The 27183-nt window shown below is 39.8% G+C and overlaps 2 protein-coding genes across 5 annotated transcripts in view; one reads left to right on the forward strand and one right to left on the reverse strand.

The window, feature by feature from the left end:
• The window catches only part of LOC149839399 (glucose-1-phosphate adenylyltransferase large subunit 1-like), a 23646-nt gene extending 22042 nt beyond the window's left edge, over window positions 1-1604 (forward strand). For all 4 annotated transcript variants that reach the window (XM_090004114.1, XM_090004113.1, XM_090004112.1 and 1 more), the window contains exon 16: window positions 1329-1604. In XM_090004114.1, coding sequence (XP_089860240.1) covers window positions 1329-1430 — 102 coding nt within the window. In that variant the 3' untranslated portion in view covers window positions 1431-1604. The remainder of the gene's footprint in view (window positions 1-1328) is intronic.
• Window positions 1605-10542: 8938 nt separating this feature from the next.
• LOC149839400 (putative mannan endo-1,4-beta-mannosidase 9) lies at window positions 10543-12520 on the reverse strand. The gene is made up of 5 exons (XM_090004854.1): window positions 12194-12520; window positions 11883-12077; window positions 11438-11560; window positions 11125-11327; window positions 10543-10951 (listed from the first exon to the last, which is right to left on the reverse strand). Exons 1-5 carry the CDS (start codon window positions 12518-12520, stop codon window positions 10543-10545), a joined length of 1257 nt encoding a protein of 418 aa, XP_089860980.1.
• Window positions 12521-27183: the final 14663 nt, after the last annotated feature.

The raw sequence follows: 27183 nt of genomic DNA on the forward strand, positions 1-27183 counted from the left end.
GCTTCTAGTACTTGTTTTTTTACTTACATTGCCATTTATATGCAAGTGAAGGGGCTTCTGCTGATATTGATGAGTGTGGGCGTCCAAGGATTCCTGCTTTCCGTGGCCCTATAAATTTGAGGTTTTTGTGATAGAATCCATGTTTCTTCTTCAAACTATCGTTGCACATTAATATCAACGAAAGTCTCATGGATATTGTGAAAGTGTTTCATTTTTAACCTTTATTATGACGGCTAGAGGTTTTACGTTGAGTAAGAGTAAGACAAAATATATGGAATGTCGGTTTAGTAAGCAACTATGTACTGATGAGAGTGTAGTGAAGCTTGGTGAGCAACAAATAGCGGTGGATGACTGTTTCAAATATTTGGGATCTATCATTCAAAAGAATGGAGAAATTGATGGAGATGTAAATCATAGGATTAAGGTTGGGTGGATGAAATAGAAAAGTGCAACTGGAGTGTTGTGTGACCGTAAAATGCCATTGCGGTTGAAGAGAAAGTTTTATAGGACGACAATTAGACCCGCTTTACTATATGATTAGGAATGTTGGGCTGTCAAGAGACCATGTTCAAAAAATGAGTGTAACTGAGATGCGTATGCTTCGATGGATGTGTGAAAATACACTAAAAGATAAGATTCAGAACGAGAAAATACGTAAGAAGGTAGGCGTTGCATCCATTGAAAATAAGATGAGTGAGAATCGTTTACGATGGTTTGGGCATATTCGGCGAAGGCCTAATGATGCTCCGGTTAGAAGGATGGAGAAATGGGAAAAACTATTAGCTAAAAGAGGTCGGGGTAGGCCTAAGAAGACTTGGATGGAGATGATAAGAAAGGATATGAATGCTTTGAACCTCACCGAAGACATGACATTGGATAGAAATGATTGGAAGAGAAGGATTCATGTGGAGGACCCAAAATGATTTTCTTTTTGGTTCATATCGCCGACCCCAATTGTTTGGGATGAAGGCGTTGTTGTTGTTGTATTAAGACGGCTAGACATTACCTTTTTATTGCGAACTTTCAGTTTTCCATTAAAAAGACTGCATTTGTGTTGATACCTACTACATCTAACACAAGGGTTAAGGGTGAAGAATTGGATGTTGCATGTGTTGAAATCAAGTGACCGATGACTGATAGAGACACTAGTCAAAGAACGTCTGCATAGAGTGGTTGCGATCTTTGTATGCATCTTTTCATTTTGTATGCGTTTTGTTGTATCATATGTTCCAGGGATATAGGAATAGGATAGGATTTGCAGTATTTGCGTGATAATTATATGTAAGTTTGCATCTGAAGATCCGAGATTCCTTTTATGTCAAATGCAGAATGTTCAGGAGGCAGATCGACCATCAGAAGGCTTCTACATACGCTCAGGGATAACTGTGGTGCTGAAGAACTCTACAATCGGTAATGAAACTGTCATCTAGGGATCCACGCATCCACAAGGGCTTTAGATCTCTCTCTCTCTCTCTCTCTCTCTCTCTCTCTTTCTCTCTCTCCAAACTGTAACGTTTTGAATCTTTCGATGGTTATCAATACGTCCTCGGGCTCTCAAATGTATAGTTTACAAATAAAGATGGCACTGTGCCAAGTTCTCTCTCTCTCTCAACTGTAATGTTTTGATGGTTATCAATATGCCGAGGGGCTCTCATGTGTACAGTTTACAAATAAAGCCTACTGCCAGCATACCACGACCAAACTGGCGTTTTCGGGTGTTTGCAAATTTGACCCTGCAGATGTGTTTGGCATGGTCCATTTGTTAGAAAATGATACTTGGATCATGTTTTTTTTTTATAATTCTTAGATTAATAAAACATGGTTTTTTAATCCTTGAATATTTATGAAAATCTTGGAGAGTCGATTTTTAAACCTTATAAAAACTTACCTTCATGTTGGAATCAGATGATCCAAGAGTCCATTCCTATAAAATCAAGATTAAGGAAACATGAAAAAAACTTGGTGGGCAATGGGTCGGCTGGCCCGATGGGCTAAGATAACGTGGCCTACCATGAGCCCGGTTTGGGCTCATTAGTTATTGGGCTGAAACTTGGCTTGTTATATATGTGGGCCATGCTCAGGCCAGCCCTTCAGCCTGAGCTATCTCTTAAATTTTTAATAATCTAAAAATTAAAGAAAGTAACTAATTGCATAGTAACCTGATAACTACTACTATTTACCTAATTAGTTGCATTAATTTTATGAAAACTAGAAAGATAATTAGTTGAGTACATGAGAACTTGTTAATTATTACTATTTACCTAATTAGTTATACTAATTTTATAATAATTAATTTATTAATTTTATTAAAAAATAACCTACACATGTGTTTGGGCCAGGCTGGACCTAGCCCACTTCACAATGGGTTGCTCTTCAAACCTTAGCCTGTTAAGAACGGAGCCAAAACCTGGCTGGTTAGTAAATGGGCCGGGCCAAGCTCTAAACGGGCTGACCCAGGCCCGATGGCCACCCCTAGCTGGCGGTAGTTTAAAAATGTGGTAGGCAGCTACCGCCTACTCACAAATAAAGATGGCACTATGTGCCAAGTGCTCTCTCTCTCTGTCTCTGTCTCTGTCTCTCTCTCTCTCTCTCTCTCTGTCTCTCTCTCTCTCTCTAAATTGTAACGTTTAGATGGTTATCAATACGCTGAGGGGATCTCATATGTATAATTTAGGGTTTTCCATATGGAAGACCCGACCAGACCTGGTTTCAAATTGGGTGCTTGCACCTTTAGTCAGATCCGGGTTCAAACCCACTTGGTTCTGAATCAGATCCGACCCGTTGACACCCCTGCTTACAGGCATTTGTTACACGCCACAACGAGCGTCCTTTGACACAAAAGTTACACACTAGAATGGCGGGTGGAAACGGATTGTCCCCCATGTAATAAGTGGGCGTCATCACCTAATTCTCACAAGGGGTATTAATTTCACCTAAGGGTGGACATTGTGTAGGGTTGGGCCGACCCATAAAGGGCCCGACAAGCCCGAATGGGTTGCCTGGCTGCCGAAAGCCCAACTTGATTATTATCGGGTCAGGCTCGTCCGAGACTATTCTGGTCGGGCTATCAATCTGTTGCCCATGACCCGCTTGATAGCCGATAGAGCCCAAATTTCACCCGAAACCCTTTTTTTCTCAAGAAAAAACCCTTCAACTTTATTCTGAAGAAAAAAAGAAAGATTAATATACAGAAAGAGAGAGAGGCATGCCGGAAAGGAAAACCGATCCCTTTCCTGCTGGAGAGAGAGAGAGAGAGAGAGAGAGAAACTTGCTAGAAAGAGAAACAAACCCCTTTTCGATCGGCAAGAGATGAAAAATCTAGGATGCGAAAGCAGGCGAACTCGAGTTGAAGGGCATACACTGTTACACAATAAATCACCAAGGACAGATATTTGCTCACAACCTCTAACCTTTCTATCTTTAGTACGCTGGAATACTTAGAGATTTCTGAAAGTTTTCTCATGCATTCAGCTGGCGGGTGTTAATGGGTCAGGTTTGACTGGTACCATACCCCATATGGTCAGGGTTTGGTGATAAACAAGAAGGTCCAATTAGAATCTGGGTTGACCCAAAGGGCCCGATTAATATATGGAGCCGGGTATGCTTTGTGAAATTTCATACCAGACTCGGACCCGACCCAAGTTCTGACTAAGATCCATATTTTTTTAATGTAAAAAGATAAAAATATTATTTTACCAAGTATGGTCCCAGACTGGTGCATAGAATTCTTATAGAATCTGGTATGGTTTCTCTTATGGTTAGTCCTATTAGACTTGGGTCCAAAGCCGGTACCATCATTTCAAATCAAGTCTGGGTTTGGTTTCACTTATGTCTGAACCAAACCCGACACATTGACACCCCGTACCTTCAGCCATGGCCGTGAAAGCCTTTTTGTAACAACTGAAAGGGGGCTAGAGTGGGACGTGTCCTATGCAGATGTGCCCCTTCATCTCAAGGGTTGCATTACTTGGATACTAAGAGGCTATGTAAATATTCATTAATGTATGTTATTATCTTAATATTTAATTAGATTTTATGCTTCTCATTACGTAGCCTAAAGCTTGGGAGGTATGTTCCAGGTGGCCCTAACACAAAATATAACCAACATCTTTCACTTTGTCACAAGGTGCAATTTGTGCTACCAAGCTTACTCTCACTTTTGGGTTTTGCATTGGTACACTTTCTTGAGTTGTATTCTATTCACACATTTATTGTAAGCTTTATACAACTCTCATTTTCTAAACTCATATACACGAGTAATATATCAATCAAATATACCTCTCACATTTGACTCATAAGTCGGAAAAGGCATCTTGAGTGACTGACATTTTATGGGACATAATCCACTCTAATTTCATTTTTCAAAACCATGTCATGCACATATTGATATTTAACCTCAATATGTTTACTTTTAGAGCTATATGCTCTTGTATAAATTAGATGCATGACAACTTTGCTATCACAATAAATTTGAATTGGACCCTTAAATACACCCCCAAAATACATGGTTGTTTTTTAAAGCATAAAGTGAATATTGCCAAAAACAAATAGTATCTTTTAAACCAATGCGGAAAACATCATTTCTAAAATAAACAAAAATATCCAACAAATCTAGGATCCATCACAGATTAACATCAACTTCTCAAACTATTCATCAAAGCCATAATTTAAAAGAACTAGTTACAACCCATAATCAGATTTCATAAGCATAATATATCCATTTTGTATTGTCATGCACCATAAATTTTAATCAGTCTCTAACTACTATGGCTTAAATTTAGTGAATGATGCAAACAAAAATGTGACAACATGCCCAAAATAGATTTGCATTGATCCTCAAACAAGCTAACATAATCCAATTCCTTTGTAAAACTGTTTATGAAAGCATTCATAACATAAGATAGGTGCAGTAAACTGTAAATCACCAAAAAGAGTGCCAGAAAAAAGTTTTTACAGTTTACTGCTAACTTTCTCCCAGTTGGCTTTGTTATTCTTGTTTCTGTGTTTAGTCTAAACCCATCTGACCCAGAAGGAGTGCTTAGTGAGAGTTGGTAAAGACTATGGGACTCACTTTGAATCATTGAAGTCTTTGAGCAATTTCCTGCTAGTTGGTGTTGAACTAATGATGTTAGTTTTGGGTTTCTAATATACTTGTTTGGAGCATCCTATGTTTCTGTACATGTTGAAACAGAAGATTAAAATTGAGCAATAAGAATCATTGCATTTTTTTGCAGTGCAACATAATTATCTCTTCTTGGTTCCAAAATGTCATTCTTATGCCTTTGGAACACCTTTGTTGTTTAATTATATTTTTGTATAGGCTGCTAAATTGTTTGATTTCTTGAATATATAGATGTTCTATTTGCACTTTGACCAAGTGGACTATTGGGATAGTTATCTGTATGCAATTGTGTGTTACTCTATTTTCATTATTTTGTTTTATATTAGTTTTTTTACTTGATTTTTTAGACCTTTTGGGTTTTCTATGTTTAATTTCTGGGGTACACGAGGAAATGTGGCTCATAAGTTTTATCTATAATATATATAAAGAGAGAGAGAGAGGTTATTTTTATGAGGATGATGCTGTGGATGGTTATCGTCTGTCGTAATTTCTTGGTTACATGGTGGATATTCTTAAATTGATTGTGTTTATATGCATATTAAGTGAATGACATCTACGCGTTCTCTATTGCTTTATCTTGGAAAGGCACTCCGCCTAACTCTCAAAATGGTGTAGTTGAGCAACAACAGACAACTATTGTTTTTCCAAAGGGCAATCCCATCCCTAGTGTGAAGGCATTAACCTTTTATTGGTCTGGAACATTTACTGTTGATGTTCTTTATGTTGATGCTAATGAGGTGCAAGCACAACCTAAGATAAGCACTTACACGGTGAGACATGCAGTTTTAATTATTTTATGTTATGTTGTCTTGGTTAGGTACAATTATAGTGCATATGCTCATCGTTTTCCTGTGTGGGTATGATTAGATTGGTCCATTCCAATCTACCAAGGGAGAACGTGTGAAGCTCAAACTAAAAATTTGCTTGAATTTGCATGGGATTGCATCTGTCGAAACTGCAACTGTGAGTTCTGTATATAGTTTTATCTTAATTTTCCTTTCCAGTTGCATTTCACAATCATTCTAACATAATTAAAACTGCTATGGCAGTTGTTGGAAGAGGAACAAGTGGAGGTGCCAGTATCACCTGTCAAAGAGCCTCCAAAGGAAACAAAGGAACCCACTAAAATGGAGACAGATGATGTTCCAAGTGAAGTTGCTCCTGTGGCCAGTGGCGATAGCAATGTAAATATGCAGGATGCCAAAGCTTGCAATGATGCATCTGGTTCGGGTGTTGAAAATGGTGTTCCAGAGTCTGATGACAAGCCCACGTAGATGGATACAGATGCAAAGGTTTGAAACCTAGCCTTTAAGCAGTCATTAAGTGCTCATTTTGCTCTACTGGCATTTTTCTAAATGGTATCATTTTATGTTTTTTGTTTGATCAATTGTGGTAAGCAGCTCTTTGTTCACCTAAAGAGCTTGAGGCGTGCCTCGCCTCGAGGCATGCGCCTCAAGGCGTATGAGGCGCACGCCTTAGGGCTCTTTTTTTTAAAATTTTGTGATGGATTAGCGACGGATTATGTTCGTCGCTAAGTCGTCGCCAATTTCAATCAGGCAATGTTTTGCGACGGCCTTTAATCAGTCGCTAACTTGCCGACCAAAAGTTAGCGATGGTTTATATCTGGATATAAGTCGTCGCTAATCCATCGCTAATTAGTGACAGATTAGCGACGAACATAGGCCATCGCTAATCCGTCTCTAGTTAGCGACAAATTGGCGACAAATAAAGTCTGTCACAATTTAGCGACTAGAATTATGCGACAGACTCTATTCGTCGTTAATCCATTGCTAATCTGTCACTAAACACGTTAGCGACAGAGTTTGCGACGGATTAGTGACAGATAGAGTCCGTCGCTAATCCACATTTTTCTTGTAGTGTTAGCTTTTAATTTAAGCAATATTCTAGTTAATCTTAGGATTATATAATCTATAACCCTTTGATCCTTTTGGGTACCTCATAAAAATGTACTTGATAGTTTTACTATCTAACTTGTCCTTTAATTGACTAAGAATTAACACATGCATTGACAACCCTCACTTTTGTAGATGACTAAGATATGGTTTTTTGCCAATCCACTACTCATATAGTGTAAGCACTATTGACTTATACGAGATCCTATTAAAAATATACGTGACAATGCATATATCTTTTCTCCATTTTTTTTTGAAAAGGTTTGCATATGCCAACATATATGTAGTCATATTCATTAGTCATATTTCTTCTCTTTGCTACACCATCCTCTTTTGTTGTATAAGGCATGATTGTTTGAGGGGTTATGTTATTAGCATACTGGTATGACTTGAAATCATTAGAGTTATACTCATCACCTTTATTAGATTAAATTATTTGGATCTTTCTTCCTAACCCTTCGACTTCATGTCTATATGCCTTAAACATTTCTAGAGCTTTTGATTTTTTAGAAATTAAGTAGATGTATCCATACCTAGAATAATCATATATGAATGTGATAAAATAAGACTTTAATTCATGTATTTCTATTTTTAAGGGCCCACAAATATCAGAATGCACAATAATCAATAATTCAGTTGCCTTACAACTCTTACGAAAGGGTACGAAGACAACAAACCCATACTCATAATTTTTTTTATTTTGTTAATATTAATATGCCCTAACCATAAATGCCATAAATATGGATCTAAATTCAATGTATAATCTATTATTCGGGACCACATGAATTCGATGTTGGATTAACCACCACGATTGACGTGGTGGTTATCCACGATGTGGATACATCTCCACATCAGGGATGATCCATCCGATAAACAAGGTATAAGATAAGGGGGAACGGTTATGCAAACTGTTCCCACCCTATGCTTTATAAATACAGAGTATCATGAGCAACCCATATACAGGGAATACAGGTCTACTCACCGGCTGCCTGAGGAAGCTTGCGCTTGTGGTAGCTGCAGCCCGGCTGAGCAGAGAACCTCCGGCGACCTCCATCTCCGGTAACCACAGCAGTCCGCCAATGGCTGCCTCAGGTATGCTGTCCTCAGTGCTTTGTGTTTTTTGTTTCTACGCAGGGCCACCGCTTTTCAGGAGTCGACGACACCGGACAGACGATCTCCCAACATTCGATCCCACACTTTCTTGAGAGCATATGAAGTTATTTGAATTAGTGTCAGGATTGCAAATTAGTAAAGCTAAGGCTATATTCATCACATGCAACATGTCGGATAACCGAACCCAAAATAATTTCCTCATGTGCTAATGGCAACCCAAGGGGTTGCCTTTTACCTACCTAGGCCTCCCGGTGTTCAGAGGAAGATTGAGAAGGGTGACATGTGAACCTCTTCTCAACAAGTTCCGATCCAGACTAGAAAGCTGGACTGGGCAACAACTTTCCATAGCAGACAGGGTTGTTCTCATCAGTTCGGTTCGTCCGTTGTTTCCCATATATTTGATGGGATCCTTTATACTCCCGACTTACGTTATCAAAACCTTGTAGAGGATAACTTGCAATTTTTTTTTGGCAAAGTTCGGCAAGCAAACATCACAGTCATCTTATGAGTTGGGACATAGTTTGTAAACCTCACCAGAAAGGAGGGTTGGGCATCCGCAACATAAAGGAGATGAACATAGTATATTTAACAAATTTGGTTTGTAAGGTAGTCAATCAGCAAGAAGCGCCAGGGGTTCAACTTATCAAAAGCAATTACTTAAAGATGTATCACAGCCAAAGACCAATCAAGGTGAGTGATCAATTGGATATCAGTCGAGTGCCGAATTGCCATTACATGGAATCCACATTCAAAATTTCAAACACAGTTAAAATGATAGTGAATAATCAAGTATGGTCTCCCTGATCAGATTAAATGGCTGCCCAAGGAAGACTTCTCAGTGAAATCGACATGGGAAACAACACAGATACATGGATTCAATAGCTCAATTTTCAGATTTGTATGGGTGAATAAGGCATTTCTGAGGGCAGCAATAACACTCAGATGGGCCTTAGAATACCGATTACTCACTCGAGAATGTCTCTGGAGCAAGGGCCATCAATTTCCCAGTCGATGCAAACTATGTGAGGTAGCAAACGAAGACTCACACCACTTGTTCTTGCTCTTCCTAACAGTTGCAGGCCTATGGAAGGTGTCAACCAATCTGTATGGTGTCAAGTGGAGGCCGACTGAAAATCTGATGACTGATATTCAGTCATGGTTTGTAGTAAAATTCAAGGATATGGTAATCATACAAAGCTGGGAAAGGACTTATCAGATGATTATCTGGGTGTGTCAGCACACATTTGCAAACCTCTTGGGGAAGGGAGGTTCTCAGGTTATCTTCGTGCAGGTCGTACTATATTTGCAAAGGTCATACTATATTTGCGGAGGTTTGCAGACTTTCAGGAATGTACGCACAAATTTCAGGATTGTTGCAAATGCATGGAGCGAACCTGCCAAGCTAAATCCTTTCAATTAGAGAATGTTTGCATAAAGGTTGCAAACCTCGGGAGATGCATATGTTTGATATGTGAATCTCTTTCATTGGAGTGAAAGTTAGCCAGGTTCACAAATTTGTTTATGCGATTTTCATGAGGTTCACAAAATGACAGTACAAATCTCTTTTTTATTGAAAGGTTGAGAACTTCCTATAATATACTTATATATTGCACGAACCTCAATAGATTCGCTTATGAGAAGGGCAAAAATACCCTACAAAAGTTGAGAATCAGAGATTTTGGATATCCAATGAATCTCAGCAAATTTGTAGGCATTTTGGGAAACACACCATTTTACAAAGACCATACGGCCATTTTTTGAATTAAAATTATTTAGCTCCAAGGGGTTTGTTATATTGGGGTTGAGCCTTGGCTATCAGGCAGGCGGTGAAGGTTCTATTCTTTCATGAGTCATCTCCTTGCACAAGCAGACGCCCAACATAGGCCCTTGGGGCAAGGGTCCTAGCCTCTGAGTTTTACTCCTCTAGTATGGCAGGCTAAGCCATCACGACCAGGTCTCCGATCCTAGATGCGGTTTCCTCGAATAACAAATAAAAAAATAGAATCATTAATAAAATGCCCTCCTAATCAAGACAATCTCTCTCTCTGGTCAGACAAAAAAAACTTGTCCTATTTTTTTTTTCTTTTCGAGTGAAAAACTTGTCAAAAAATTATAGAAACTCAAACATTGTTACCCCTTCACATCATGTTATTCAGACAAAAAGTTTTGAATGTACTTTAAGGTAATGCAAGAATGGAAATAACTTAACGTAAAGTTTTTTTTATTAGAAATAAAAACATGACAGCCCATTACAATCTCTTCACTCAGCAACAACTCAAACTTTGTGAGCGTGATACAGTGAAAAGCTTCAATAATTATCTCAAAACCAAAAATACATTGAAGAAAACTAATGCTATTGCTATTGATTCTTCCTACAAGGAAAGATTATGTTTGTTAATTGACTAGACCCTTCAATTTTCTATCAGCTGTCAGCCCTGCAAACATGCGGTTAAGGCTTGACAGTTTATGTGATTGCTGAGCAATCAAATTTGCAGTTGAAATGTCTTCATTGACTATAATCTCATATCCATCTCTAAATACATCCATTCCTTCAGCCAGCATTTGCCAGAACAATGCACCAGCACCAGCACCACCACTCCTAGCAGAGGTATAAATGCTGTTATATACAGTTTGATAGAAGATGTCCCTCTCTGATTGAGTGAATCCTGAGTTCTTCGACGATTTCCCGAATTCTGTAAAGAGTATTGGTTTTCTAAGCGCATAGTTTGAGTCTTCAGTGTGTGATTGAACCCAGCTGTTTAGGAAAGAGAGTTGATCTTGCTCACTTGAGCCTCCTGACAGCCTATAAAGTGTAAACAGGAAGAGATTATTATGTATTGTGGGCACTTTTAAATTTAGACTCCATCTATGAAAGATAAGGAATCCCATCTAATTAAAGAGCTTCCTGTTCCCTGTCTAGAAGATCATCAACATTGATAGAAGTCTCAGTGAAAAGTAACAACAATGAAAGAATACCATTGATCTGGATATGCGTGGATAGTGGCAAAATCGATTTCTGGTACTTGATTGTTGGAGATGAAATCAGTTCCAACTTCATAACCAGGATTGTATTGTTTCCTCAAAGCTGTTGATTCTCCATAAAAACCTTCTAGGCCTACTTCTAGTAGATGGTTGCTGTCTATGGACTTCAAATAGGCAGCCATTTCTGCAATCCAGTCCTGGAAGAACATTTTGAAAAAAAAGGAAAAAAATACCTTCAGATTTTTCCATATAATTAAAATACCCGCAAATTTACTCGTCCAAGAATTTAGATAATTTTCTCCCTTGCCTGAAGTGTCTTGCCAGAGAGATCACTCTGACATCGAGGTTCATTTATGAGCTCCCAAGCAAAAATAGTGGGATCATCTTTGTATGCTATGCCAGTGAATGAATTCACTCTGGTAAGAACGGCCTGCCAAATTATTCAATATGAAAGGGAATTTTAAAGCGGAGTTACTTCTCCATTATGAAGAAATCCAATAGGAGAAGAATTATGAACTGGTAACTAGTGGGAAATAAATGAAGATACAGTTATATGGATCAAATGCAGAGTTATACTTCACATAATCATTGACTAGAAATCTAGAAAGGAAAATTTACAGTAATGTCTTTAAAGAAAAATAAATGTGGTGGAAGTTGGATGGATCAGAACTAAATATTAAAATCATGAAATGAAAAGGAGAAATGTGGTTTGTGTGAGATGTGATGTGTGTTTGAGAGAGAGATTGATATACTTTGATATGGTTCTTATAGTATCCTTTAACCACCAGGTTCCTATAAAAATCATCATCAGAGCTCAAATACTGGCCCTGGTCTCTTGCCCATTGCACGTACTGATGTCTCCCACCAAAATTTTCGTAGTTATTGACCAAGCTCAAAATCAGGTGAATCCCATATTTTTTTGCTTCAGACACCACGAAATCCAGTCCCTGCAAAATTCACCAAATGTGTTCAAATCAAAGTTCATTCTTTTACAATCTAGCACAGCCTTGCGTCGAAAAAGAAAAAAGAACAGTTGCTATAAAAAAGGGTGAGATATAATCACCTTGAACATATCTTCATTGTAGGAGCCAGGAGAATACTGCAATGGTCTATAGCCACCATCACTAAAAGCCCAAGTTCGAGCCACAGTTAGCCCATAGCTTGAAGCCTGCTGGAAAACAGATCTCACTTTGTCTCTCTGTGAAGGATTAGAGGACATGTACATTAACCAGTAGGCATTGAAACCATTCACATAAATTGGGCTCCCATTCAGGACAAAATGACCCCCACTGGTGCCAACAAAACCACCTTGAGCTTCAACATGACCTCCCATCGATTGGAAGACCATAAACCCAATGAGAAGAACAATCACATAGCGCTTTCCCTCCATAGTTTCTCAAGATCTTTGGATGGGAAAAGCAGGTGCCCAGATAAGCAAAAAGGAAGAAGGAACAAAGATACACCAAATCCCACTGAAAAGTGGTTTTTTTTTCACTGTTTCAGTAGAAAATGGGGTAGAAGTAGGTCGTTTGATAAACTGCCAACAATATATAACTTTCGTTTTCTCAATCCAATTGGCAAAAACTCCAAGGACCTAGTTCAAGAAATTGGCCACCAAATACTTTAACAGAGAATCTAGATTGTGTGGTACCAAAAGGATGTTTCCAAATTCCAACACTGAAAAGAGTGTCAGAAAAAGCTGATGCAGAAGATGGGGATTCTCTTATCCGCTGGTGTGGATGAATGGAACCCTCTGGGCATTATATAGGCCTTCAGTACCTGCAATGCAACAGATTTGCTCCCGGTTTTTCCTGCTGATTATCTGTGAATCAACCCAGATGAATGCAGTAGACTGAGAGGAATGATGGGACCTCAAGGTATGCGTAAAATGGACTGAGCAATGTCAATGGCAATCTTTTTCTTTTCTCTCGAGAAATGGAGAGGCTTCAGTTGGGTTCTGTTTTCTAGCCCAGAATTTCAGTTGGGTAGTTAATGAAAGACACCCCACCATCACCATTACCACCCTTCTGTCGTTTCCCTCTCGCTTCTCTTTATTGGCACTCCATCCCAACATCTTGAGTTCTTTCAATATTTTTATCTCAAAATTATTCTTAAGAATTTCTTATTTCAACCGATTAGAAGTGAAAACTCAGTTGGGTGTTCCTGTTGAATGAAATTAGTTAATGGAAAGCTTCCAAATGCACCTCCAAATCATTTTTATATGTAAAGCTTAGTTTTTTTTTTTTTGTTTCTTTACCTCTAAATATTTACCACACCATTTGAATTTTTACACAAAGTTTGTTGGATAATATCATTTTTTTATTCTCCCTTTACCAACCAATGGAAATCCTTAAATCAGAGAACGAGGAGAAAAGGAAAGAAAAGTAGAAAGCAGTTAGGAAGAATGTGGTTGGTTGAGCTTTTTCCTCCATGTTTGCATTGAATACTTAACAAACCACGAGGCGCCCATGTCGTCGTCTCCTAGCTTTTATGCAACTAATCATAATAATTATTATTATTACGGTAATTTCATCGCATGAGCATCATGCCAACAAGGAGCAATCCATGTGGAAGATCTGCTAAGTAAGAAGCGGGTGCGAGAAGTGTTCAAGAAATGCTTCGATGCATGAAGAGTGAAATGTCTGCAAAGTACAAGGGGAAGCGACTAAGAAACAACCTATGTGCCCTACTTAAAATGAACTTTAGTTCAGATACTTTTAATAAAATTATCTATGTAGATTTTTATAATAAATAAATTAAAAAAAAGTATAATTCTTTCAACATGATAAATATATTTATAGTATCAAGGAAATTCATCTCTATTCCAGTAAGCTTTCCACTTCAACAAAACAAGATTCTCATAAAATTTTGAGTGAAAGAAGTGTGTAATTTCACACTTCTGAAGCTAGCTTCTTACAGCGAGCTTACGAGACTTTAAGAAGCTTATGGTAACTATGAATATAACATTAATAGTTATGCTTGTGCATGAACTCTAAAGCTCTATTGCATACCTTTCGGTTTACAACCTGTACGTTGGTCCAGATGGTGGCCTCGTTCAGATAAGCCTGTTTATCAACCTTGAGGCCACCAGCCGTGTGGTGATAAATCTCATTCATCATATACTTTTGCGATAGACGGTTCACTTTGTGAGCTAGTCTGTGTATGCATTATTCACGCACATCTTTCTTTTACTTTTTATTTTGTTAACATGGTGATGCATATAGTGAAGTACGTTAATAAATTAGCATCACCATCTTAACTGGTGGTGTTGCTACTGTGGTTGTTATTGTTAATGCTGTCATTAACATTGTCTCTATGGCTCACTTATTAGTACCCTTTAATTAATTATCAACCTTTCTGCTGCTGTCCTTGTCGTCACATTGCAGAGTGGGACGTTGGTTTTGTCCAAAGATTGTGAAGCAAGAACACAGAGCCACAATGTGTCCTTGAGAACAACAATTGGCTTCACGTGACTTGCATAGGGAATAGTAACCTCTCACGATTGGGGCAGATCACCTTATGGAGAAATAATAAAATTATGGAACACTACAAAACTTGCAAATTTGACAAACCATTGGCGTGACACTGACAACCTGTTGTGGAAGGGAAGCAGATCAGGTCATGCTGAAAATGAGCGTTTTTGCTCATGCGGAACCCGTCTGTTTGCATTTTGGATGAATGCCACGTGGTTTTGTTGACTTTTGAGCTTTTTAAAATGCAAATCCGATGGCCACGATGTCAGCATGAGCAAAAACACTCATTTTCAGCATGACCTGATCTGCTTCCTTGTGGAAGTCATGCTTTGGTATACGGTCAGGTCGCGATAATTATTATTTTTAATTTAATTTAATTTACTTAAAATATATATATATATAACTTTACAGATGTGATCCAAATGGTTTTGGTTATTGGAAATGGGCTCTTAGACAATGTTATCAGTATGGGCGAGTAGTGGCGGAGCCAAAAGTTTTTCGTTTGGTGGGCAGACCTCAAGTCTCAGGGACAATGCCAGTAGTTCCCGGGGATGACTCCATCGTAGGTGGGCTTGCTGAAGGTGGGTCTGTCCGAGTCCTCGGTGGAAGGGAGGGCCGCCATCTTCGAAGATAGGTGGTTGTCGATCTCCATGGTGAGGGGCTGACCACCGTCGTCGGCAGTCGATCTCTTCCGCTTGTTGCTGTTCTGGCCTCCCAGCCTTTTATCTAGACGCCGGAAATCGATGGTGCAGGCCATCGGTTTCAGAGAGAGATGGCCGTCTTCTCCTGTTCTATTTCGGCCTTGGTGGCAAAGGGAGAGAGACATATAGAGAGCGAAAGAGAGAGTCTAGGGCTGCATAGTACAGGCCAGACTACAGTCCAGACCCGTGTGAATTTAGGTCTGAATCCGAACTAGAGGGAAACAATTCATTTACGGGCTAATTAAAGACTCTTTTAAGCTAATGTATGTAAAAATATAAGGTAAAGTAACAGAATTATTGGATAATGTGCAAAAAATTATTACTGATATTATACTGACACTTGTTCAAATTTTTTTTTTCTGTTTCTAATTCTGGGGTGAGCGACCGCCCACCCCTGGCTCTGCCACTGTCGGCGAGTATAGACCATATCAGCGGAAAATCGATAAGCTTGACCCCTGAATCAGCTATTTTTTAATAAATATAAAAAATATTAAAAATTAATTTTAATATTATTTAAATATTTTAAATATTTGTCATGTTATGACTGACACATAATGTTTTTTATTATTTTTTGTCTAATACTAAATGATTCACTTGAGAATCGGTATCAGCCCGTACAGCTGAATCGATGGCCAAACGATTCAGGGCGGATACAGATACTAACAACATATAACATGTGAAGATCCATCATATAACATCATTTGTCTAATACTCATTAGTTGTTTATGCTATTAGTGATTTTATTTCATTAGCAATAAGATAGTTAGCTTGGTTTAATAGTTTTTTTTTTATTAGTCAATCAACATTGGTTTTTCTTTTTTGTTTACATATGCAGGATAGTTTAATTGTTAGTGAAGAGGTTAGTTTGTAATTTGTCTTTGTCTGTAACGTTAGTTTATTTCAATAAGTTAGATTAATTAATGTCAGTAGGATAGTTGACTACTTGGTTCAATAGGTCATTAGTTGTTATTAGTTATATTGTTTAATATTTTAGTTTATTTGTTTGCTTTGAATAGCTTAATTACATATAGCTTAGTTATGACAATTCACATTTTGCTTAGTTGTTAGCTAGGTAATTCAGCCATTTTAATTCAGGTTGCTATGCTATAATTAATTAGTCTATCATATTGTTGTCGTGTTTTATATCACGTTTTTTAGTCATTTGAGTTAAAGCTTTAGTTAAGTTGCATAGTCTGTCTTAGTTAGATTGTTGATTGATTGTGTTCATTTTCTTGTTTTCTATCCATTCATCAAATTGTTATTTTAGTTGGATTAGAGTTTAGTTAGTCTGATCTAATTTATTTGATTAGTGAATTTGTTAAAGAATATCATAGTTTGTTATTCAGTTGGTTGTTTATGTAGTTTTGCTATTTTGTCTTTTAGTGTAGGTTGTTTAAAGTTCGTTATTACTTAATTCATAAAGTAGCTTAGTTCATGTTAATTGGTTCATTTTTTTGTGATTTTTTTTCATTTTTTCTTTTGATTTTCTCATAGATTTCTTTGTCTACTGTGTTTTTGTGTTTTGCAGGAAAGCGTTGGAAAGTGCAGTAGAACCCATTTCATGCCCTAAAAGTACCCTCTGAGGTTCCCTCTGGCCCTCAGAAGTGCCCTCAAGGAGCCCTCAGAAAAGCAAAAGTTCAAGAAAACATGCATTACCTCAAGAAGGAACAAGAAGACTCGAAACACTGAAGCCTTTTCTTTTAGTTGTAGATTAGGATTTTAATTCTTTTATTTTATTAATTGGGTCTATAATAAGTCATTCAATTACTGTTTAATCTCTCTGTGTAGGGTAGCACTCTCGTAGTTATTTATTTAATGTTTTTTATTTTGGCAATAAAGAGTAGTTTAGCTTGTATGCTTGAATACAAGTATTTTTCGTTCCCTGAGATCGACCCGAACTCCACCACTCGTGCGAGCCAGTTTTTATTATTTGGTGTTTGGCTTTCACACTTATTTTTATTAAAAATATTGCTTTAAAAATTATTTTTCAAAACTCACACCAGGGCCCTTAGCCCATAATACACACTCAGGGAACCAATCTGTCCTCGAGGGAAGCAACGATCTATACACTTTGTGGGTGTGGAACGTACCATTTGGTGCAATCGCCCATTGCAACCATTGATCGTAATTTCTTGTATCCCCGATTTGATCTCTGAAGAACGATAAGGCTCTCAACTGCATGCTTCGCAAGTGCGAGATCGCAAACCCTCGGGTTCCACGACAAAAAAAAGATAAATAAGGAGCACCATATTTAGCATGAAGCAAACAAGAAGATGGAGAACCTGGTTGATGGGTCATCTAACATTGCTTGGCCACAAGAGCAATACTTACCTATCTTGGAGCAAAAACACCTAAGTCAGCCATACGCCTAGGTAACACCATCGTTCACCAACCAACCAAATGGCGCTTACCCTGTAGTTGACACCCACACCAAAGGAAATCCGTCATTAAACGACAAATCTGCTTCTCCACACCCACAATCATCACGAACATTGACATGAAAAAATCAGGGATAGAAGAAAGAACATGTCTGATTAAAGTCAGACGACCAACGATGGAGAGATAAGATGCCTGCCACAAAAAAAACTTATTTTCACTTTTTGAATAGTTGGAGCCCAAGCAACGAAGGAAAGGCGCTTCACTTGTAACGACAGACCCAAATACGTCATCGGCAACTCAAAGATTGCACAATTAAAAATCTGTTATCCCGCTACAAGCATAGAAGACTCAACATTGAACATAGTAAGAGAGCATTTGCTATCATTTAAGGAAAGCCCAGAAAGAGAGAGAAAGAACTGAAGAATAAGTGTGAATCTAAGCATCTGTTGCACGTTTACTCGCCCTGAAATAATCATATCATCAGCATAAATAAGAATATGGTCTGAGAAATTCGTAACATCTAAATGATCTATCAGAAGCTTCTCTGTAGCACGCTTAAGCAACACCACAAGACCCTCAGCAATGGCATTGAACAATAAAGGCGAGAGAGGGCGGCCTTGTCGTAATCCACACCCCAACTTGATCTGGCCACCTCTAATGTTGTTAATCTTAATCATGGCCTGAGCATTAGATACCAATTCCCTCACCCACCTAGAAAAATGATGACCAACGCTAAAATTGGATAACATTTGAAATAAGAAAGGCCAATACACAGAATCAAAGGCTTTACAAAAATCTAAATTAAGAGAAAAATAGGGCTGACCACTAAGATGTAAGGAGTGAATGACTTTAGAGGCCAAGATTAAAGAATGGTGAATCCTCTTATTGTGGATAAAAGTGATCTGAGAGTTCAAAAATATTTGGTGAGCCACAACCTTCAACCTATTAGTCAGCACCTTGGTGATTATCTGATAAAGGACACTCATAACAGAAACCAGGTGAAACCTAAAGATATCAGTGACAACATTATCTTTCAGAATTAAAGAAATAATTGTCAAGTGGGTTTGAATAGGTAGTCTAGAGTTGTAATAAAATTCATCAAACATGTTAATAACATCAGGCTTGACACAAGACCAAAAAATTCTCAAGAAATTCACATGAAACCCATCAGAACCTGGAGCTTTCCACCTTAACAAACCTTTGATGGCCTTAAAAATCTCCTCTTCAGAGAACTTATTTTGCATAGATCTAGCTTGATCTTACTGAATCAAACCAACAGAAACAAGACCAATGACACCCTCCGCATTAAGTGAAACAAAATATAAATCTTTAAAATACTGAGTGACAGCTGAAATAACATGTTCATTAAAGTGCAAAACACTCTAAATGATGATTGATGGGACGACATTCCTCCTATGATGATGAGAAGCATATGAGTGAAAAAATTTAGCATTACCGTCTCTAGCCGCAAGCCATTTCATCATTGCCCGTTGTTTCCATCTAATTTTCTCTTTGACCCTCAAGTTTTTCAAAAGCGTTGATAACTCAGTGGATCTGACCTGCAAACTCTGCAGATGCAAATCAGATAGAGACTCCGGAAAAGACATAGCTTGATACAATGATGAAATATCTTGCTCCTAAGCAGTCATTTGCTTAAATTTAACCACATCTCTATTATGGAGCCAAGCTTTGATATCCATAGTGAGACGAGACAACTTCTCATGACACCGGATAGCCGCCCAATGCTCATTTGAGTGCTTGTTCCAAGTGTCTGAAATAATCGTGTGAAAGTCTGGCTCCTAGAGCCACCATTGTTCAAATACAAAACTCCTAGCGGATTTAAAACCATCCCCTCAAAGAGTGATTAACTGACCATGATACAAGATATAAGGAGCTAGCAAGACACACTTGACATTGGGAATGAGATCCAGCAAATTTGGAGTGACAAAAAACCTGTTAAGAACTCTGCAACATGGGTGAATCTGCCTATTTGACCAAGAGAAACACTTCCCGATAAAAGAAATAGGGTAAAGATGATGCCGATGAACAAAATCTTGAAAACCTCGCATAGATGGATTGAGAAAAATGAGGTCATTATAATTATAAATAGACAAAAGGTAATTAAAATCTTCCATTAGAAAATGGTACTCCCCATTTGAGATGACGATCCTATTTAAGTCATTGTAGAAAGCAGGCCTCATGACGGCGTGATTAGAGCCATACACAACAATGACCACGACTCTCCTGCCACTGTCTTGCAAAGTGAAGGCAACAGACAATGTAAAAAGACCCATCTCCAGCTGAGAAATTTGTAATGACTCTTCTCCAAAATAAGGATACCACCGGTATGGCTAACCACATGCTTAAAAAAATAGTCAGCACCCCTCCATATACCAAAGGCAACAGAACGAGAAATATCATCCATCTTGGTTTCACAAATAGCAATCAGGTCGGGCTTCTCCTGTCTAACCCAATTAGCTAGAAACATACACTTAACGGGACAATTTAAGCTCCCTAATATTCCAACAAAGAGACTTTATGACACACAGTCAGGAAAAAATTAGAGAGTGTGTGGTCTCGCCGACCTTCGTGGAGACCTGCCATCGAAAGTTGTAACATTGAGTGAGTTGCTCCTCCTACTTCTGTTGCCACTACTAACATGCCGATGTTGAACAACCCCCGCACACTTAGTAGCCCTCGAAGAACCGAAAGAATCACCCCTCAGACCGAAGACAACACCAAGTGAAGAACCTAGGGGGTCACATACAATAGTAGAGACTATCAAAATGGTAGATACCATATCGACAATTATATGGATCAACTGCGACAAGGAGAAAGAGATATCAAGCATCCAGGCTGCCTCTTCAACCTCAACACCCAAAGGTGACAGAGGGGGGCACTGTCGAGGAAGAGGTGGAACAAAAGGAAGAACCACACTTGGGAGAGCCACAACCCCTCAAGAACTACACGCGGAATCAGTGATGGCAGAGGCAGTAGTAGTGGCCTCAGTGACAGCAGGCGAGAAAGGAAAAGGAACTGATAGGCCAATAAGCATGCATCTGTGAGCCTCAGTGGAGCGAGCATTAAACACCATAATGTGAACCATCATATAATCAAAATGCCTGATTAAAAAAATAATGAAGGACGAGGGTAAAATTGACCTTTTTTCATCTTTTGCATGATTGTCCAACTAAGCCGCCAATCCACCTCGAAAAGAAGCACTAGTCGTATAGAGCACAAAGTCACTGACAGAGAATCCATGATGGGCATGAGCATGAGGAATAATGATGGATTGATCACCAATAAGATAATAATCAAAATTAGCTGCAACAGATTTCTCAGGCCCCCCCAACAGCACGTGCGACGACTGTTGAAAGCGAGATACAAGAAGTCGAATAGACATGCTGGGTTTGCCAACGTACACCGGAGATGCATGGTGACGATATAGCCAGAACCGAAGTCAAAACTGATTTTTTGGTAAACTGTCTAGGCAGAACATGTGATAGCCGGACCAGGACCCAGATAGTCCCAATCTTGATGACATGAAAAGAAATCTTCGACTCCTGAAGATCTTCAATCTGCACCCATGGCGAGAAAGAAGTACGCCACGAAGGCTGCTTAGAACTCTGACGAGCGAAGTGACTCCCCAACACAGAAGAATCGCGGGAGTCAAGAGGCTTCCCGATTGAATGGTGGTGAGGAACATTTGTTCGCCTTCACTTTCAAAAGGATGATGATTAGCAAGGAAAGAGGAACCACACCTATGACAATCAAAACGTTTCTGAAAATTCAGAGAGAAACATGTTGCGCACCACCAATCTCTCGGTCTAGCACGACACAATTGAGATCTTGTGCAAGGGCGCAAAAGGAGCATTGCCATAGAGATGGGACCTGCTGCCAGCCCTGATCAGCGACCCAATGCGGAAACTCCAAAAAAAAAAGGTGGGTCAAGTAGCGCCATGAGTGAACAGGCTTCAAGAGGCTCCCTCATAACGACATGGATAAATTTCCTGACGTTCGAGATATGAAGAGAGACCACTCCCAAGCATGAATCGAAGACCTCCGAGAAATTGAAAAATAATTGATGCTTGAGTCTGAACGACAGGTCAATATCAAAACCCCACCATCGAAAGGCAAATATCGCGCCCCAGTCATTAAGAGCATCTTGAATGATATGGAAGGCCCGCTGATTTGCTTCCAAAGAGCGATCAGAAGCAAGACCCCAAAAAACACGCGACGAGCGACTCATGAGGAAGAGAGAGGAGAGAGAGAGCACCTAGCTGCCGGAGGCATGGTGGACGGTTGTAGCATGTGGTCGACCTAGGGCTGAAGCACGACGTGTGAGCCGCGAGGCGATACAACCCCCAAATTTTCAAAGGACTGATGATCGGTTGTCGATGGCCCTCTTCAGCCGTCATGAAACCCCCCAAAACTCCAAAGAACTGGCTGCCGGAGATGCGGTGGACAACAGTTGTGGTCCACGTAGGAATGTTTCCTGCACGGCTCCTTCACCGGGGGGACTAGACGTCGAAAACTCCCAATATCTCACAGTCGTGGATGCTGAGGAGGACGATGAACGTGAACGGTCATCGTCCGACCGTCTCTGTCAAATGGAGGCAGGGGGAAGGGGAGGGGGCAGGGTTGGAGAAGAGAGGCGGTAGGGTAAGGGTTAGAGAGAGAGAGAGGAGGGGGCAGTGGGGAGGCTGTCTGGAGGTGGGGAGGCCAGGAATGGTGGTGGAGGAGGCCAAGGAAGGGGCATCAAGAAAACTCGTGGGCCTAATCTGGTTCGGGTTGGGTAAAGCGTAGAAATGAGAGGGAGGAGGGGGGCGGTGGGGAGGTCGTCCAACGATGGAGTATGCTTTCTGATGGTTGTGGTGGTCAGAGATGGCAGTGGGGTGGCCGTCCAGCGGTGGGGTATGCTTTTTTCGGAGTTAGGGTTTTGTGGTTCATGTCTCTGAACGTCGCCAACAACGACAATGCAAGGGTTCAGTCTGTGTCGAGGACGCCGAAGCTCGTCTCCCGCTGCTGCGATGATGCCTCCCTGGACTCAGCCTCGTGGTCGTCCAACGCGTCCTCCGACTCGTCGCTCGACCTTCCTGCCGTCGGACGGAGCGCCATCGAGGCGAGGCTCAGGTGCAGTAGACGAAGCAGCCTCCAACAACATGAAACGACGGTCCTCCAGAGAGAGAGAGAGAGAGAGAGAGAGAGAGAGAGGCCGGTGGTTCTCTGCCTTCTCACGTCATTCTTCACGCGCGCGGTGGCGGGAGTTTGACGTGAGAAGGTGTGGATGCTCCGGTGGTCGCCAGAACCGAACGACGGTCGTGGTGTGATGGTGATCCAAATGGACCAAACCTGCTCCATTTCGTAGACATGTTAATGGTTTAGGTCTTGCTCGATATCGACCCGAGAGAAATAACCCATGCACCAATTCATGTTAATATCAGGTTAGGTAATCGGTATGAACTCAAGTGGTGATTTAGGTTCGGACCCAAAACTAGACGAGCGTGGATGTAAACTGGCTGGGGTTTACATCGGTTTGAATACAAAACGCATAAATTTGTTTGGTTAAGTATAAAAGCTAATTAAGCCTCAAGGGGCTTGGTGTAGACTAAGATAAGGTACCTGATTTGAACTCAAATTTTCGAGTCGAGTATGAGTATGAGCATAGAAAGTGTGGACCCAAATAATATTGGAATCGACCCTACCGATATGGAATCTAGGTTTGGATCATAATTTTTTCAAGATACCCAACTTTTTTGCCGAGTGGAGGGGTGCGGACAAGATAGTGACTGCAAATAGGGCCATGCATGGTGAGTACGATTAGGTCTCTTATTTGTTAGGCGGTTTCCCGTCTCTTGTGAAATATATATATATATATATATATATATATATATATATATATATATATATATATATATATATATATATATATATATATATATATATAAGCGAATTGAATGCAAACTGGCTTGAGATTTTGCCGACTCGAGAAGGTGATTGTATCCCATCCCATACACGACACGATTCGGATTGCCACACTGAACTTCTAAAACCTGAACCACGTCTATAGAAGCAGGAGATTGTTGGTTGTTACTTCGACGCCACCTGAAGGCGGGAAACCTCTCTGCGTGAGAAACCCCTCGATGCCTCCCTCTCTCTCCCCAACACTCGCCTCGTTCGTTCGATTCCGCCATGGACACCAAGGTAGAGAGGAGAAAGAAAATCAGTCACAACTCTCTCTCTCTCTCTCATTGCATTGGCATCGTTTCTTCTGTTGGTTTCTTGAGTTTTGCGAGTTTCTTTAACAAGTGTGTTGTTTCAATTTTAGGGCCTGACCAAGTTGCTCGCGACAACGCCCCGAAGGCAATGAAGGAGCGGAAGCTCGAGAGCTATTTCGGCCGGAAGATCGCCCAGCATGAGCATCTACCAGTTCTTGGTTAGCATTTTTTTCGTAATCTCTTTCTATCCTCCATTTGTTTCATACACTATAACCTGAATCAAAGGGGTTTTCAAAATTTTCCCATTTTCTTGTTGCAAGTCGTTTCCTTTCTTGTGCATATTGTTAGGGTTTGGCTCAAAAATGTCCCAAGTTTTTTATACTCTCTTGTCCTTATACAGAGGGGTATTGCTTTAGAGGGCAAGCTGCTTAGATGTCTCTTTGAACCTTGAACCCTTGGCTTGGATTTAGATTTAGATTTAGATCTGGTTTGGTCTAGGTTTGACATTTTTAGTACTTGAGACAATTTTAATCTTCAAGTTTATTTTGAACCATTGACCAAGCCTTTTAATGGTTGGTGCTTCTATTAGATTCTATGCCTGTCATGTGCTCTAGTCAATTTTCTGCTGTCTTGTACATAGATATACTAGGACCCTTGTCTTTATACTAGACCTTAGGAAAGTTAAACACTTACCCCAATTTATTCATAAAAAATCTGCATTTTGCCTGAGTTACTGCTTCCCTACTCTGTTATGTTGTTTTTTGTTTTGCTTGTATTACTGCAGCGCCTTCTAGTATATTTCTGTTCCTATTTTCCCTTTTTATTTTGCAGGAGACAACAGAAAAACCTGCAAACAAGAAAGCAAAGCCTGGCAGTGGCAAAATGAAATAGAGAAGTGGATACGAATGTTAATTCATCACTAATTGTGCAAGCATGTTTTTTCTCCTGCTTCACAGTTTTTGCCATGATCTTTTGTTTTTCTGTTTCATATCCATGTAACTCCCATCCTGATGTTGGAACTTTTTGGATGTGCCTGTACAGTTTATTGTAAATGAAGATATTTTGTCAAGTTTCATGTGTCATCCATGTTTCAGAAAGGACACATAGGATCACCAGAAAACAATGGAATATTTCTGTTTTTTTTTTATAGGCAATGCTGGGGTTAGGCTAGATCCCTACCTACCTGTGTATTCAAAATTGTAAAGCAACCATAGAGGTGGTATACCATGTGGTAAGCGGGGTCCTGTGCCAAGCTGAAGGCCTAGGTTTGAATCCCTCTGCCACACGGCTTAAGAGATATCTGGTGGGGTCTGCCTAAACCCCAGCTTGCCTTTCAAAAAAAAAAAAAATTTGTAAAACATATACAAAGGAGCTAGAGTACTTGCCAATCAGGTGTCTTGTCCCTTCCAACATCGATGTACTAGCAGCAATATGAGCTAGATAGTATTCAGGGTTCATGTATATTAAATCAACTTTTCCAGACGCCTCATACTTAGATCCATCTACAAACTTAAACAAGTCTTGACTATTTAATACTGACTTAATATGAGTCCTCCATAACAAATAATTATGCCAATCAAATTTGATTGAATCTAAACTGGAGAAAACGTTCAACTGAGTTACCAGATTTGATGAAAACCATACAAATAGTTGAAGACAATGATAGAAATGATTGGGTAGCCGTCAGTTCTTGGATCAGAACACGTCAAGAATAATAGGATCACGCCCTTGCTGCTTGGCACATGGCTGCCTGGGACACAGCTACTGTACTCCTGCACACACTAGCCGGATCACATGCACACTAGCCGTCAGTTCTTGGATCAGAACACGTCAAGAATAATAGGATCATGCACATGCTGCTTGGGACATGCATGGCTGCCTGAGACACTTACGCTGCCTGGGACACAGCTACTGCACTCTTGCACACACTAGCCGGATCACATGCACACTGCTTGGGACACGGCTGCTACACATGATCAGCAGAATCACACGGATGCTGGCTGGGAGACGACTGCTGCACACTGCCACTCACGAGGACCACTACGAACATGACCAGGGTGAAAAATCTATTATGGCTATGATACCATGATAGAATCACGGCATGCACGAGAAGCAAGGTCCTGTGCCAAGCTGAAGGCCCGGTTCGAATCCTTCTGTCACATGGGGCTTAAGAGATATCTGGTAGGGGTCTGCCAACCCCAGCTTGTCTTAAAAAAAAAGAAGGAATTTTCCTAAAATAGCTCCTTAATCCAAGCACACTCAAAACGTTAACTTGTTGGACTCTTATCTGAAGGAGAGTCCTTTTGGAAACAAGAAATTCCTTTAGATTTAAAAATGTGATCCATTTAAATTAATTAGATTAGTTTCCTTAACAATAAGAACATACATGAGCATCCACACGAACTCGATAAAAGCACGGGATATGAATAATTTTTTTTTTTTAGAATTTGGGATGCAGGGATACATTTCTATTTTTTTAACTGATTAAAAAATATCTTGATATATTTAAGTTAGAGTAATATATAAATAATAAAAAATAATGTAGGATGTGCCATGTGGTGGGCCCACATTCAACCCGGAACCAACTTGTACAAAACCCTATAGGGTCAGGCTTTGGTGATAAGAAAGGAGGTCCTACTAGATCCCGGGTAGGACTCAAAGGGTCCAATTAGTATATAAAGCCGGGTATGTTTGTGAATTTTCAAATCAAACTTGGGTCTGACCCAATTAGTTCTGATTAAAACCTGTGATTTTCAATGTGAAAAAGATAAAAAAAATGTATTTTACGTACTGAGCATGGACCTAGTCCGGTTCATGTAAACCTTATAAAACCCAGGTATTGGTTTTCGAATGGAAAACACGATCAGACCCAGGTCCGGACCTGCTACCAGAACCTCAAAGTTAGATTCGGGTTTGGATCTACTTGGGTCTGAACCATCTCCAACCCATTGACACCCTTAGATGGGAGTAGGCATCGAGTATACTCATTTAACGGATCTTTAGTTAAAGTCAGGCCTAATCCGGACCGCCTCTTTTCCTTTTCAAAAGAAAAAGATGTTTATCCATCTTGGTCAGATCCACCAAAAATGCATAAATCGGACACGAATTCTACTGAACCCAGATCCATAACTGATTCAGTTTTGCAAAAAATGGAATACAGTAACTGGATCAGGTACCGACTCATTACCCTGAATAGTACTGGATCCACTAGGTGGGCCCCTGTCCGGTCCTTGCAGTCGGTCTTAATAGGTCGGTTACGGACCCATATACCTACATGCGTTC

This window comes from Nuphar pumila, chromosome 4, assembly GCF_984573655.1.
Source record: "Nuphar pumila chromosome 4, dmNupPumi1.hap1.1, whole genome shotgun sequence".
Classification (NCBI taxonomy): domain Eukaryota; kingdom Viridiplantae; phylum Streptophyta; class Magnoliopsida; order Nymphaeales; family Nymphaeaceae; genus Nuphar; species Nuphar pumila.